Source organism: Lissotriton vulgaris, chromosome 2_1, assembly GCF_964263255.1.
Source record: "Lissotriton vulgaris chromosome 2_1, aLisVul1.2, whole genome shotgun sequence".
Taxonomy (NCBI): Eukaryota; Metazoa; Chordata; class Amphibia; order Caudata; family Salamandridae; genus Lissotriton; species Lissotriton vulgaris.
The window spans coordinates 764,012,363-764,028,544 of NC_141687.1; the positions used below are offsets into that span (position 1 = coordinate 764,012,363).

Consider the following 16,182-nt stretch of genomic DNA (forward strand, 5'->3'; position numbering starts at 1 on the left):
ACATCCCAAAAGGAATGGGGAGCACACATGGAAAAACTCAGTGGCACTCTGGCGGACCGACCGCATCCCTACATTCAAAGGCTGGCTTCACCGCCTATGGCATGTGCTTGGGATGGAGAAGCTTTCACTGACCCTAGCGGGGGAGGGTTCCAAGTATGAGGAGCTATGGCAACCCTTCTTGTCTCTACTGGCCTCGGAATTCCATGAGGTCACCTGTCCTCGCTACCTCCGGCTGCTACGCTTTTCTCATTCTGAGCATTCGGGGAAGGAATGAAAGTTGCAATATGGGTGACATGGGTGGCAAACTATGATTCACGTTTTCAACCAAATGCATTATTTATCCAGAAGTTCAAAGAAGGAGTTGTCAACTGTTCTTCTTACCAAGCTGGAACACGGGTGGAGGAGGAGGGGGTAGGCTTTGCGTTAATTTTCCTTTTGTTCTTCGTTCGGTCAAGGTTATGATGTTAGCACCGACTATTTGGCCTCAGCTCGAAATTCTCACTGACACCGTGGGCTTTGATGAGCTATTTTTCCCTCTTGTCATTGTGCTATAGAACTGATGTGATGGCGGCACTTGATGCTACTGACTTGTGTGTGTGCTACATTCTTTCAATAAAAAGATTTTATACTAAAATAAAAAAATGAGTGTGTTGCAAACTACAAGGAAGAACAAAGATGAGGATGAACCTATGTACTTAGACCATACTCCACTGAGGAGATAACACAAAAAGGAAGGGGAAGTAGAGAACTAAGCATTCGAAAGACTGCAAATAAAAGTGACAACAAATAATGGTATGCTGTGAGCAAGTTGCAAGAGAGCTGAATGGTAAACGATGTTGCACAGCACGTGCGCTATGTTGGTGAGACCTAAAAATATTACGGTACCCTAATCCAAAAGGTAACCGAAAAAAATAGAAGACATTTACCTTGTGATAGGATTTACCTCTAGTGCTGCATTTCCCTTCCTTGTGGAAAATAGTACTACATTGTTGAGGGCTTGAGTGAAGTGAGTGTCAGTTGATAACTTTTGCCACTCATTGTTGTTTTTGTTTCCTGATAAGGTTTATTAATATTGTGGGCTGTTGCGCTTTTAAGGCCTATCATAATTTTTTCATGGCGTATCATAATATATTCAGTAATACAGCAAGGATGCCATGATCAAGGAAAATGACCCTTTTGACTGTTGAGGTATTTTTACTGCAATTATCTTGTTTCCGTGGGCTACTCAGGGCTGGACCTGGTGCAACAATGATAGCTGTGCCCCTGAATGTACCTTTAGTCACATGGAAGTAAAAGCATTTTACAACTAACAAGTTGAGCATCTATCCGACCAAATGATCTTTAACAAAATAGTTGAGACAAATGAGCGGCTTGGTGGAGGGGGTATCTTAAATGTGAATGTGAAGAACAAATACAAATTAGGTCCAATATAATACATATGGTATCCATGAAACAACCGAAAATTAGAGTGCAAACTATGATTCACGTTTTCAACCAAATGCATTATTTATCCATAAGTTCAAAGAAGGAGTTGTCAACTGTTCTTCTTACCAAGCTGAAGGCTATCTACATACATGAAGTGAATTTTACATTTTGTATTTAAGGTGCTGTATCACTGAATTGAATATGTTTAATGATGTTTACCTCCAATTTTCTAGATGAAAGCTTTTCTGTTAAGCACAACAAAGAATTTCTACTTTCAATGGCCAACAGAGGGAAGGACACAAATGGTTCACAATTCTTCATGTAAGTGTTGTTGACCTAAAAAGTTTTTTTATTGTTTTTCTAGATTGGATCGGGGATTATTATATGTACATTATCTTGCTGCTTTGTTATTTATTGTAGTATCCGATTCTGGTGTGTGAGCACCTTTGTAGGTAAGTGACCCTTTTTGACATGGTCACCACCACGTTTTGCTTGGTATTTGATGCAATTTTGACTGAAGAGCTCTAGATTCCTGCTAAACAGGACCCCAATGCCAGTACTCCTTCCCTAAAACAAGGTAACTGTCCAATTGTTTCCCAGTTGCCCGGACCTTTAGCACCACTGTAAGTTCCTAGTAAATGGTACTCCTGGTAGCTAGGGTATGGGTACTAAAGAGGGTCCCAAAGGACTACAGCTTGTATTGTGCCACCCAAAGCGACCCATCACCAATCTCATGCAAACTGCCAATTCAAGTTGCGTGAAATTGTGCCCAGAAATGCGAATGCACGACCTGGCACTCACACTGTGTGCCATGCCCCCAGACACTGCATGCAATATATGTAAGTCACTCCATAGCAGGCCTTCTAGCCCTAAGGCAGATTGCAATATATTACATGTGAGGACACATCTGCATGATGAGATTTGCACCCGTGCGGTCTAGTTCAATTGCTAGATAGTACAAGTGAGTAGGGAATCCATCTTAAGCATATGTACTAGGCACTAGTCATTACTAGTGCTTCAGCTACATGATGGCTTCACTGAAACTCACGATGTTTGGTATCCAACATTTCGTCTTAATAAATCTATACTGATGCCAGTAGTGTATTTATTAAGATGTACATCCAGAGGGCACCTCAGAGGTGCCCCCTGAAAACCTTCCAGGCTCTTAGTGTGCTGGCTGATTGGTATTGTCCAGTCTGCCACCACAGATGGGTTTCTGACCCACTGGAGGTCAGAGCCAGCGCTCTCAGAGGTTAGAAACAATGCTTGCTTTGGCAGGCGGTGTTCTGTAGTAGGGGATCTCTGTGTATAGTCATAATCTAGTGAATAGTCCCGCCCATGTGCGTGGACCCCGGCAATCAAAAATAATCTCTTAAGTTGTCAAAATAATGCAGAAACTGCAAAGACACTTAAGAGAGAATTTAAAGACAAATAATGCAGCCTATATCCACAGGCTACACTGTCCAGTACTTCAACTAGAAATTCCACCAAAATTCACCACACACAGCCCAGCCTGCTAGTTTCTACCATAGAGAAACCTGCCTCCCCCAGTCAAAGACTCAGGAATGATAGAGAGGAAGGTAGGGACAGACAAGCCCCATAGGCTGCCATTATGTGGCTTAAATAGGATACTGTGCCTTTAAGAGAACTTTCCAGACTTCTCCCAGTATCCCAGAATGCATAGCAGGTCCAACTTACTTTCAGTTCTTTTTTCCGGCTCCTGCTTACAGGACCCTGGCATTGAGCTCTCCCTTTTTCAAGGGTTTATTGTATTCGTTTTTGCACTTTTGACTTTTAAAAGTGTTGCAGTTACTGCTTGGTGTTCTCTTCTCACTTTTGTGCTGTTTTTTAGGCGTTTTGGGGCTCCGAAATGCCTGGCCTTTTTGTTAAGTGCCCAGCATGTGAGAGGAAGAAGGCCAAAAGCGACCCCCATGATGTCTGCATCGTGTGCCTTCCAGAAGATCATGGCCCTGAGGAGTGTGTTATCTGCCAGCAACTTTCTGCTAGGACCCTCAGGGACAGATTGAAGATCAGGCTGGCTGGCCTGGAGGATAGGCGTCAACGCGCTGCAGGTGGGTCTGGGCAGCCTGGGAGGGATCCCTCTGCCTCTGCTGAGGCCCCTGGGGGGCTCCCCGGGGGCAGGAAGTCCACCCAACGATCCCATTCTCCGTCGACGTCGAGGGCTTCGACAACGGCGTCGAGAGGGATGACGACGGCGTGCTCCCCGTCTCCCCGGGGCTCCGGGTCGAGACGGCGCGATGGCTCGACGGCGAAGGAGAAGCCGACGTCTAAGCCGCCGTCGACGTCATCGTCTTCGTCGAGGTCTTTATACCGACGCCGAAGGCGCATGGACGTGTATCGACGCTCGCCGTCGAAGCGGCACCGACGCTCGCCGTCGAGGCGACACCGTCTGTCGTCGTCGAGGCGACACCGCCGATCGACGTCGAGGGGCTCCTCGACGTCGAGGACATCAAGACGACGACGGCGGTCGACGTCGAGGACATCAAGACGACGACGGCGGTCGACGTCGAGGGTGGACCGTCCGACGTCGAGAGGGCGACGTGAGAGGTCGCGCAAGAGGAGATCGACGTCGAGGAGTCGACGTTCGACGCCGAGGATGGAAGGGTCGACGTCGAGGGGACGACGTTCGACGCCGGAGTCCAGGAAACGCCATTCGACGCCGGAGAAGCGTCGTTCTGCGTCCAGCAGACAACGGTCAGCGTCGAGGAGTAGGTCACCCTCTCCAAAACGACACAGAGGGGGCTTTAGCCCCAGGAGTCACGCCACTTCCAGTGGACGCAAGAGGAAGCGGTCGCCTGCGGATGGGGATGGATCTCCTCACCCGTCCCCTATAGGGTCACCGGGCTCGGTGTACTCGGAAGTGTACACTCCGTCTCGACCCAGGACTCCTACTCCTCCACCCGTACCTAAGGAGGACCCTCCGCCTTTGCCACCACTTCCTGCGGGGGATCCTGCTCCACCTCCGGTCCCTCCGCATGGGCCCACCCCGCAGCCGGTGGTTCCTCCGCCGAGGTCCACTTCACTGCCGTCCCTGCCTGCTCCTCCCAAGGGGACCCCGAAACCGAAGCCCCGGGAGGATCCGAAGAGGCCCCGTGAGGAACCACGGAAGACCCCTCCTCGCAAACCGAAGGAGCGCCCTAGAGCTGGCAGGTCTCGTTCTCGCTCTAGGCCCAGATCTTCCACGAAGTCGAGACACCGCCATAGGAGGCGCGAATCTCGCTCTCGCACGAGATCATCTGGGACCAGGGACTATTCACCTACGCTATCGGTGTCGCCGGACACCAGAGTGTCCCCGATAGATGACCTGGTTGCCTTTCAGGACGTCCTGTTGAGGGGCGCGGCGAAGCTAGGCATTACACTGACAGTGCCTACTCCGAAGACGTCCGTCATTTTCGAGACTCTGCATCAGAGGCACATGTCTCGTCCCCTTCTGCCCTTGGTGCCGGGCCTGGAAGAACCGGCTATGGCGCTGTTTCTCACCCCGGCGGTGACGAGAGCGGCCCGTCCAGACTACTAAAGAAGTACCGGGCTCCCGACTCGGATCCGGCCTTTTTGAGAGCGGAGCCTCCGCCTGACTCCGTCATCGTCACGGCGGCCCGCAAGCAGCATGCCACCACTCCGACCTCCACGGTTCCCCCGGACAAGGAATCTCGGTGGATGGACTCGGCGGGGCGAAAAATCTGTGGGACTTCCGCGACATCCATGAAGGCGGCGAGTGCCACGGCTCTGTTGGGGCGTTACGACCGCGCCCTCTGGGACTCCCTCGAGCGCTTTGCGGAGCATTTACCTCGGGAGCAGCGTGAAGACTTCATGGAAGTCCTGAGTGAGGGGATGCTGGTGGCCAACCAGATAATCAGCGCGGCTGCGGAATCTTCCCTGTTGGCTGCTCACGGGTTCTGCCACGGGATCAACCAACGGCGCCACGCATGGCTCCGGCTGACGTCCCTGAAACCGGACGCACAGCAGAGGGTGGCCAATCTGCCGTTTTCCGGGGAGACCCTCTTCGGGAAGCACGCAGATGATGAAATGGCCCGCATGAAGGCGGAGGCTGAAACGCTGACGGCTGTGGGCCTGGAAAAGCCCAAGGAGACCAAGAAGCAGTACCGCCCTTTCCAACGGCGGTTCGGAGGACAAGGCCGAGGACGGGGACAGGCTTCGGGGCACTCGCAACAGCAGCAGCCGTTCCAGAAGCGGCAGAAGGGCAGAGGAGGCCAGCAATCGGCTCCGGCGCCCAAGGGCCAGGCGGGGTCTAGGCCCTAGGAACTTACTTCCCCCGGATCCGTTACCCACTCCGGTAGGGGGAAGCATCCAACTTTTTCTGGCAGAGTGGAGAAAAATTACTCAGGACAAGTGGGTGCTGAATATTGTTTGCAATGGATACAGTCTTCAGTTCACCAACCCTCCTCCAGCGATTCCCCCGGTCAGCTCGCAGTTTCAGCTGCGCGAGCTTCAGGCGGAAGCGGATATCCTGTTACGGAAAAGGGCGATAGAAGACGTGCCTCTGTCTCAGAGAGGAAGAGGTCTGTACTCCCGGTTCTTTCTGGTTCGCAAGAAGGACAAGAACGAGTTCAGGCCCATTCTGGATTTGCGACAGGCAAACAAGTGGATTCGCAGAGAAAAGTTCCGCATGCTGTCGTTGCACCAGATCTACCCTCAGTTGCAACAGGGAGACTGGCTTTGCGCTATAGACCTACAGGATGCTTACTTCCATGTGCCCATTGCACACAAACACAGGAAGTTCCTGCGGTTCCAAGTCGGCACCAATCACTATCAATACACAGTACTCCCATTCGGACTGAAGTCTGCGCCAAGGACATTCTCGAAGTGCATGGCGGTGGTAGCGGCACACCTGAGGAAGAACAAGGTGTTCGTCTACCCTTACTTGGACGACTGGCTGATCAAGGCATCCTCCTTCTCGGAAGCGCGAGCACACTTCCAGAAGACGTGCGTTCTCTTGAACAAGCTGGGGTTGCACATCAACATGGCCAAGTCTGTCCCGACTCCGGTTCAATGCATACAGTACTTGGGAGCCTCCATCAATACGCTGTCAGCAAGCGTGTCTCCTTCGGAAGAGCGACGATTATCACTCCTTCGGAAGGCTCAGGCTCTTATGACGACTCCATCTACAACAGTGAGGACGGTGTCTTCTCTACTGGGATCGATGGCCTCTTGTATCTTCCTGACGCCACACGCACGGCTGCACATGAGACCGTTGCAGGAGTGCTTGGAGGACCAGTGGGATCAGAGGAAAGGATCTTGGGACGACAAGATTCGCCTATCGCTGCATGCTCTTCAGTCCCTGAAGTGGTGGTGTTCGGCGGAGAATCTCCTCAGGGGGGTTCCCTTTCACAAGGACATTCCCACGCAGACTGTCGTGACGGATGCGTCTCTTCTGGGATGGGGAGCGCACTCCGGGACTCTGCAGATTCAAGGCACTTGGTCACCGATGGAGGCCACATATCACATCAATTTCCTGGAACTCAGAGCTGTTCACTTGGCGCTGAAGGCCTTTCTTCCGTCCTTCCGGACCAACTCTCTGCTTGTACAGACGGACAATACCACCACGATGTATTACCTCAACAAGCAGGGGGGTCGAGATCACGCACTCTGTCACAGGAGGCGCAGACGATCTGGCACTGGCTCCTGGCCAGAGGACTGACGATAACGGCCACCCATCTACCAGGTGTGCAGAATGTTCAGGCAGACGCACTGAGCAGACTGCTTCAGGAAAACCACGAATGGGTCATAAACGACGAAGTACTAGGAGAAGTCTTCGCAAGGTGGGGAACTCCAGACATAGATTTGTTCGCCACCGCCGAAAACAGCAAGTGCAGAGACTTCGCCTCCAGGTACTTCCAGCAAGGGACGCTGGGGAATGCGTTATGGGTCGACTGGACGAACAACTTTCTGTACGCCTTTCCTCCCATTCCCCTGATTCCGGCGGTGCTCATCAAGCTGGCCCGGTCCAGGGCTCGGATGATACTCATTGCCCCGGAGTGGCCCAGGCAGTGGTGGTTCACGGACCTACTTCACCGGTCTCTCCTTCCTCACATTCGGTTGCCGTGCAGGCCGGACCTTCTCACGAAGGTCGGGGGACGGATGTTACACCCCAACCTCTCGTCTTTGAGTTTGGCGGCATGGCTCCTGAGATAGTGCAGTATGGCCATCTTAATCTGCCCGATGATTGCATGGACATTCTGAAGGAGTCCAAGAGACCTTCCACTAGGACTTCATATGCTTACAAGTGGAAGAGGTTTTGTATTTGGTGCCAGTCTAAGAACTATGATCCTACGACCTGTAAGGAGGATGTTATCCTTCCTTACCTTTTACATTTGGCGCAGTCTGGCCTTAATGTGCATTCCATTAAGGTTCATCTGGCTGCATTGACTGCCTACAGGAAATGCCCTTCACAGACTTCATTTTTCCAGATCCCTGTGATCAAAGATTTTCTGGAAGGATTGAAGAAAGTATTCCCTCCTGTCAGGCTTCCCTCGCCTTCATGGGAATTGAATGTGGTGCTGTCCAGATTGATGAAGGAACCTTTTGAACCTATTCATAAGGCTTCGTTGCAGCACCTGTCCTGGAAGGCGGCGTTCCTCGTGGCCATTACATCGGCCCGCAGGGTGAGTGAAATTCAGGCGTTGTGTTGTAATGAACCTTATACTGTATTTCATGCTGCTAAGGTTGTTATGCGTACTCACCCTAAATTTCTTCCCAAGGTTATTTCTGATTTTCATGTCAACCAGACTATAACTTTACCTACGTTCTTTCAGAACCCTTCATCCCCAGCGGAGAGGTCTCTCCATTCTCTGGATGTTAGGAGGGTGTTGAAATTTTATCTGGATAAAACCAAAGATATTCGTAGGTCTGATCAGTTGTTTATCAATTATGGATCGGTCAGGACAGGTCTTGCGATCTCTAAGCAGTCCATCTCTAGGTGGATTGTGTCCTGCATACAATTGTGTTATCAGAAGGCTAATAAGACCTTAGGAGGTAAGCCTAAGGCTCATTCCACCAGGGGCAAAGCTGCCACGACGGCTCTGCTCCGTACGTGCCGATTGCTGAAATCTGCAAGGCAGCCACTTGGAAGTCGGTTCATACCTTTGCTAAGCATTACTGCCTGGACACTGACGCCAGGGCAGACGCTCAGGTTGGGCAGGCTTCGCTGCGGAATTTGTTCGCACAGTAGTGGCATTATGTATTTACTCTCCACCGCCGCTTAGTTGTGGGGATGGGCTTGCCATTCTATTCACTAGATTATGACTATACACAGAGATCCCCTACTACAGAAGGAGTAGTTTCTGTCCTGTAACTCCAGTTCTGTAGTAGGGGTATCTCTGTTATAGTCATAAGCGCCCTCCCTCCTCCCCGGTGGAGAATTCTTCATGTAAACAATGCTGCAGGTCTGGCGTTTTATACGCCTTCAAAAAGAACTGAAAGTAAGTTGGACCTGCTATGCATTCTGGGATACTGGGAGAAGTCTGGAAAGTTCTCTTAAAGGCACAGTATCCTATTTAAGCCACATAATGGCAGCCTATGGGGCTTGTCTGTCCCTACCTTCCTCTCTATCATTCCTGAGTCTTTGACTGGGGGAGGCAGGTTTCTCTATGGTAGAAACTAGCAGGCTGGGCTGTGTGTGGTGAATTTTGGTGGAATTTCTAGTTGAAGTACTGGACAGTGTAGCCTGTGGATATAGGCTGCATTATTTGTCTTTAAATTCTCTCTTAAGTGTCTTTGCAGTTTCTGCATTATTTTGACAACTTAAGAGATTATTTTTGATTGCCGGGGTCCACGCACATGGGCGGGACTATTCACTAGATTATGACTATAACAGAGATACCCCTACTACAGAACTGGAGTTACAGGACAGAAACTACTCCTTCACACCTCCTCCAGCAGGATAGCTAGTGAATCTGCACACAAAGGCCAGAGACTTCAAAGCCTCTGCTGCCTTTGATATGCAACCCCCTCCTTCCACAATAAGTGAGAGATGGCGCCCCCTGCCCTGAGGCCCATCTGGCACCAGGAGAGGTGGGTAATTAGCTATGCAAGGAGGCGTGGTGCACTGCCAGGCCAGTCACACCCCTAAGGTGGACTGCCTGATGTGCTTCACAAAAAAGGGTTCCACTATTTTGATTTTGGTGGAATTAGGAATTCTGGGACAGGGTTAGGCCCACTCCTCACATGTAGTGTTCATGTGTGGGTGTAGTGACCCCAAGTGTAAGTAGCCCATTGGATACTACCCTTCTCTTAGCACCCCTATATTGAGTATTTATGTGCCTCCCTGATACCAGGAACTCAGATTTGCCTGAAGAGAAAAGAAGGACTGAGACAAGCCAAAGAAGCAAGAACTGCGGGCTACTAGAGTACTTTGTCGCCAAAACATGCCTACTTGCTCCTGCCCGACAATTGCAACAAACCGACTTGTCCTGCAGCTATGCATCCTCCAAGTCTCACAGGTCCGCCAGCACTTCGCCACGCCGTCAGCATTTCCCTTGAGTGGAGGAGCCACTTGCCTGCAGGCACCAACCACAATGTCCTGTTCACCATATTGCTGTTCATTGGGTCCACTGACGCAGCAGCCAGGAAGAGGTCACTGTGCTCCAAAAGGTCAGATCCGTCTCCCCACCAAATGAGAAGATGACTGGGCCAACCAAATACCTGGAGTACTGGAACCCTAGCAACAACTAAAGCTTGTTTGAGTCCAGTCAAGACTTCAACGCCGCATAGGCCAACTTTCCGAAGAGGTACGTCCGCACCACAGAGGCCAGCACTGAGAGTGACCCAGCTGTACCATTTGCAGGCCTAATCAAGAATCGTAGTTGCCTTTGACACACAGGCCCAGCCGACCAAAACCCTCTGCACCCAAGCTCCCCACCCGAGTCCACAACAACCGACTGTGTTCCCTTTTTCCCTGGACCTTCACGAACAGAGACCCCGTTGGGAGCTCCCGGACCTGTCCCCAAGTCTCTCTCTGCCGCCTGTCTTTAGATTCCCCCCCCCTCTTTCCCGCAGTGTAGCTCGAAAGGCTACCAACTCAGTCAGCATGTCTGCCCCTAGATGTTCCAGGGCAGGTAAACTTGAACTGCTAGTGGTACTTTATACCTTGGCCCTCTAGCAGCGTAAGTTCAAATGGGGACCCTCGAGATTTGTTTCCAAATACCTGTATGCAGTATACGTTTCCTTCTCCATTGGAAAGCATTACAGCAAAACTTGATAAACCGAAAAGTGCTTACCCAATCTATACTACTATTATAAAGAGAGAACTGTGTCCTTTGAGCCAGGTAAACTCGAAAAGTACACCACCAATCACAACACCCAATACAGCGTTGGAAAGGGGAGGTCCAGGAGATGGACATAGGCTATACATTTGGGCAACATATACATTACAAAGTGAAAACAATATTCAGGGTAAAGTAGTTCCTTGTGGGCATTCTTTTGCTATTAGGGAGTAGCATGGGTGTGTCAAACTAAACCTGTGGGCGGCAACATTGGCAGAGGGGCATGGCCCATACAACGTCACTCGCTTCCAGGGGCTGCGAGCTTTAGGCACACAGAGCGCAGCAGGCACACACAAAACAGCGCGAGTTCAGTAACACAGAATGAAGACAAACTCGCTGCAACATTGAATCATCTATAGAAGTAAGCAATAGTGAAGGTGGGCACATAAAGAGAGTGGGCGTGGGCGGGTGTAACTTACTGAGGGAGGTGACATAAACAGCGTGGGCGGGGTTTGAGGGACGTCGCCATGTGTAAGTAAACGGAAAAAACATTCACATATGCCATTAATGTAGAAGTTGATGTGTATTCACTTCAGGCAGACACACTCGGCGCATCAGTTCTGTAACTACGCCTAATAAGGGGCACGGTTTCCATCAACGGCGCGGCTTCCATCAACAAGACACGTTACGTAGGAACGCTACATTCATGGCCCGCCTATTGCTATTACATATGTCACAGCCTTCACGACGCCACGCAAAGGGTTCCCTAAGGAAAACAGACACAGACTCAATGCTCCTGCTGCTCCCGCTGCTGGCCACTCTGCTGAGCGTTTCCTGCAGCGGTGCTGCCCCCAGCCCCCTTCTGCCCCGGACAACGTCGGGACGGGCTGCTAGTTATGAAGTATAAAAATACTTGTTATTTTTCTAAATTGATCTCTAGTTTCTTCTTGAGCACGTGTCTCATCTATTGACTCTGTGTGTTCAACAAATGCATTAACATTAGCCTCTGGTAAGCGTAAACTGCTTGCCCACACTACCACAAAAGAGCACATTAGGGATTATTAGTTTAAGCTCTGTTAGCAAATAAGGATCGTCTCGACTTTCTCCATAGTGTACTTTGTTTTGGTGTATTACATACAAAGATAGGTAATCAAGGATCAGTTGTACCTGTATTACCAGGGTCAGTTGTGTTGACCAACTTAAAAACCCTCATTCACGTACAGAGATAGTAAAGCGGCATATCTTGATTCTCCGCTTATCATAAAACGTGAAAGCATCACCATCGGGTCTTTTTTGACAAAATGCTTTCCTCCATCTGGAGGTAGACCAACTGGTGATAACAGTAGTGGTCCGTGATAACTAATAGTGAGGTGAATTTAAATTGCTTCCTAGTACTTCCCAACAGAACTTTATTTGGTAGGAGAGGAGGCAAGGTTAAAAACTGTGGTGGTGCTCATATAGAAAAGTCACTGTTTTATAGCACCTGATTGTCCATGTGTAAGACCGGTGACTATTCTCCAAATGCATTCTTTACACAATTAGTTTGTACACATTTTTTTTTTTTAAACAATTCTTTATTAGCATTTTTTGATATTTTCTCCCAAGACATCAGCACAAATCATCTCAACAAAGCATCAAAAGCACAGGCTAAAACAAAAGAGAAAGCAGCAGGAGCAGATACAATATGCTAAATCAAATAATTTCAACAGCAAAAACTTGGATAAGCAGAGAATTATATACATGTAACATTTGTAGAGAAATAAAATGAAAAGAAGCATTTCCATATAATGTTTGAACAGTTTCAGCCAAGCTTATCTCCCTCCTATTTACCTTACTTAGACTGATGCCTTCCACCTTATAAAGGGTGCCCAGACCTGCTGCCCCAGGTTCTTCGCTTTCTTCCCTTCCTTTCATACATCGCTTACTCAAGCGTAAATATAGAGAGAAGTCGAGCCAGCCATTGCTGAAATGTGGGGGGGAAAGGGTCTAACCAAGCAGAAGCAATGTTGATCCTTAAATCTGCCATAGCTACAAAAAAAAACATACGAAAGAAACAGGTTAGTATTAGATTCCTTACCTTAGAATATCCCCAGGCGTCAGACTGGATCCGGAAACTTTTGCGTAGAAGTACCCTTGCGCGTTGGTAGACGTCTGCGGCTCCACGTCCGTCGTTGGCACCGGGATAACGTCGCCGGAGTACTTAGACGCCACCCGCTGACGTTAGTTCTTCTTTTTTCTGCACCAGCAAGCGCAGGTCCGGAGAAAGTGGTACCCTTTAGTCAATTTTTGACTACATTTTTTGGATCTTTTTGATCTGTTTTTCGAGTCGATTTACTCCGACGGTGCCGGTAGGGATGCCCGGGTTCAAACCCTGCTTTGACTGCAACCGACTGATGTCGGTTACCGACCCCCATCGCAGGTGCCTTCACTGTCTGGGCCCGACCACGACGACAAGTCCTGCTCCGACTGCCAGGCCCTGACGTCTAAGGCTAGACGGGACCAGTCCCTCAAGCGACTCGAACTCCGGCAGTCGGCCCCGTGCCGCTTGAGGTCCCGGTCTGCGAGGAGGTCGAGGGACCTGTCGCGGGTGGGAGTCATCATAGCTCCGGGAGTCGTCACCAGTCTTCGGGCTCGAAGTCCTCAGGTAAGAGGCACAAGAAGTCGAAGAGGTGTCATCGCTCTTCGGACTCCTCCTCCTACGCTCGCGCGACGCGGCTGCGGGTTCGGGCGACACCGCCCCTGCGGCTCCATCGGAGTCGCGGCCTGCTCCATACCCACAGGTCCCTGGGCAGACACGACGCCGGAGGAGATCGAGGCTTTCCTCGCGCCCATGAGGACACTCACTCCTCCGTCGGGTTCCGCGGCGCCTTTGGGCCAAGCGGCCCCGAATGGGTCCCCACGCGGGCCGGGTGCTTCGGCCCCGGCGCAGTCGGGTGCTCCGTCCCAAGTGCCGTCGGCGACTTCGGTCCCGACGCCGAAGGGCCCTGCCGGATCCTGGTCGTCGCCGGTCGACCTTGCGACCTCACCGGCGCCGACCCCCAGGGTGTCTCCTCCGGCGCCGTCCCAGGATGACGAAGTCCCTGGTCCTACCCTCGATTCGCGTCCGGCGTCGGGTCGGCGCCGCTCTCAACGCCGATGGGAGATTTCTATTTCTATGACCCGGCCCCATCCTTTGAGCCTGAGTATCAGGAGATGGGTGGCGAGGAGGATTGGGAGGGGTCCGAGGACCCTCTGGCACGTGAGTGCCAGTCTTCTCAGGACTTCTTTAGGACATTACAAGCACCTAAAATATTGAAAGCACTCACCGCTGCTTTAGCGGGCCTTTAGCTGCTTCTTCCTCGCGTGGGGGACATCTTGGACGAGGTAGTGCCGTTTTTCGGCAGACATCTTAGGTAGCAGGCTAGTTGTTGGGTGACGTGTCAGGCACACAGGAGCCCATTTAAACCTGCCACTATGCTTACGCGCAGCGTATGCGCGCAGCGGGCGCGCCTTGGGCACGCCGGAGGCTCGCCAGAGGCAAACCCATCTATGCCCATCCAGGACCAGACGGGACCCGGGGCCAGAACCCCTGGTCCGCGTATCATTTATGATAGAGGTGAGCTTATGAAAATGAGCCTGCGATGCATGCTTCGACAGCTAGGACTATGGAAGTCTCATGATACAAATCGCGATAGGGCTTTCGCTCTCAAAACGGGGATGGTGCATTTCGGTCTGCTAAATACACGTTCTCTCCAGAAACATTGTGGTGAGGTTTTTACGCTGCTGGAAGATGGGGAATTTGACGTGTTGGGGATCACGGAGACTTGGCTGGAGGATTCCTCGCTACCGGACCTGGTGGCGGCCCTACCGGCAAATTTCTCGGTCCTTCATCGCAACAGAGCGGGAGAGAAAAGAGGGGGAGGGGTGGCTCTCTTTTTCAGTGACCGCTTGTGCGGAGAAACAATTCTGGCCGAGGATATAGGCGGGGCGGAGGTTCTAGGTGTTAAACTTAGGCTGGGGACAGATTGTCTGACTATCCTGGTAGTCTACCGTCCTCCTTGGGCCTCGCCGGTTTTTCCGGATTTATTTCTGAAACTGGTACAGGACATGCGCTCGAGGTTCGATAATTTAGTCATCTTGGGAAACTTTAATTATCACTGGGAGCTCACCCCAAGAGAAGGGCAGGCTGGACATATTGACGAGGTACTGTCCTCGCTAGGTTTAACCCAGCAGGTAAGGGGACCGACACATGTGAAAGGTCACATGCTCGACCTAGTTTGGTCGTCAATACCGGTACAGGGATCGACAACCTCACAACCGTGTGTCTGGTCGGACCATTACCTACTGAAAGGTGCCCTCTTGATGAACCTGTTCAAATCGAAACCAGCAGTAGGCCAGAGGCTGGTGAGGAAATGGAAAAACATCAATGGCGATAAGATGGTGGCACATCTGTCAGCAAATTATCCTCAGACACGGTTAGTTGATAATCCTGATGCCCTCTGTGATAACCTAGAGGAGAGGCTTCGTAGCGCGGTCGACCATGTGGCGCCAGCACGCAGGGTCAATCTAGCGAACAGAGGACGGAGATCCCCTTGGTATAACGACGCCCTAAGGGAAAAAAAGAGGGTCGTGCGTAAGACGGAGAGAGCCTGGCGTAAAGCCTATGATACAAAGGCGAGAAGCGTCTATCTGCTTGAACTAGCGAATTATAAGCAGGCAATTATAGCTAGGAAGGCAGAATTCTATGAAGAAAGGATCATTACAGCGACAAACCCTCAAAAAGAAGTTTTCCGAGTCCTAAATGAACTTAAAAAAGTGAAAGAACAGAGGCCAGAGTTCACTCTAGAGGACTGCCAGAGATTTCAGAATTTTTTCACCAGCAAAATTGCGGATCTTAATTCGGAAATTGCCTGTACCCCCATACACGCTTGCCCTCCACTGGCCACGTTGGCCAAAAAGCCGGTGGCTAGACCTCTGGAACTTCTTCCCCCCCATTATGAAGGAGGACCTGCCCAGGCTTATCGGGAGAGTGAAGTCGGGTTCCCAGGCAGACCCTTGCCCCCCTGACGTTTTCAAACTGGCCATGCCAGGAATAGAAGAGGAGGTATCGAATCTCTTGAACTCCTCTCTAGCATTAGGAAAGGTACCTAATGCCTTTAAGGAAGCAAGGTTGATCCCTTTGCTGAAAAAGCCTGGGGCAGATGTGAAATGCCTAAAAAATTTTAGGCCTATCTCCCAGATCCCTTTCCTGGCCAAGGTGTTGGAACAGCACGTTTTGGCCGCCCTCTCGGATCATCTAGAAGGGAATGGCCTGCTGGAACCAAACCAATCAGGGTTCCGTGCAAACCACAGCACGGAACTGGTCATGCTGTCCATCATAGACGAGCTCCGTACTAGGGCAGATAAGAGGATACCCGGCGCCCTGGTGCTGTTAGACCTCTCCGCGGCGTTAGACACCGTCAGTCACAAACAACTGTTGACGCGGATGAGAGACTTCGGCATCCGGGGCACAGCCCATGCCTGGTTTGCCTCTTTT

General features: G+C 50.9%; 1 protein-coding gene across 1 annotated transcript in view; it reads left to right on the plus strand.

The window, feature by feature from the left end:
* Positions 1-16,182, plus strand: part of PPIG (peptidylprolyl isomerase G) — a 411,062-nt gene that overhangs the window by 132,681 nt on the left and 262,199 nt on the right. The window contains exon 6 of the mRNA XM_086956077.1: positions 1,659-1,746. Within this exon, the coding sequence (XP_086812203.1) occupies positions 1,659-1,746 (88 nt within the window). The remainder of the gene's footprint in view (positions 1-1,658; positions 1,747-16,182) is intronic.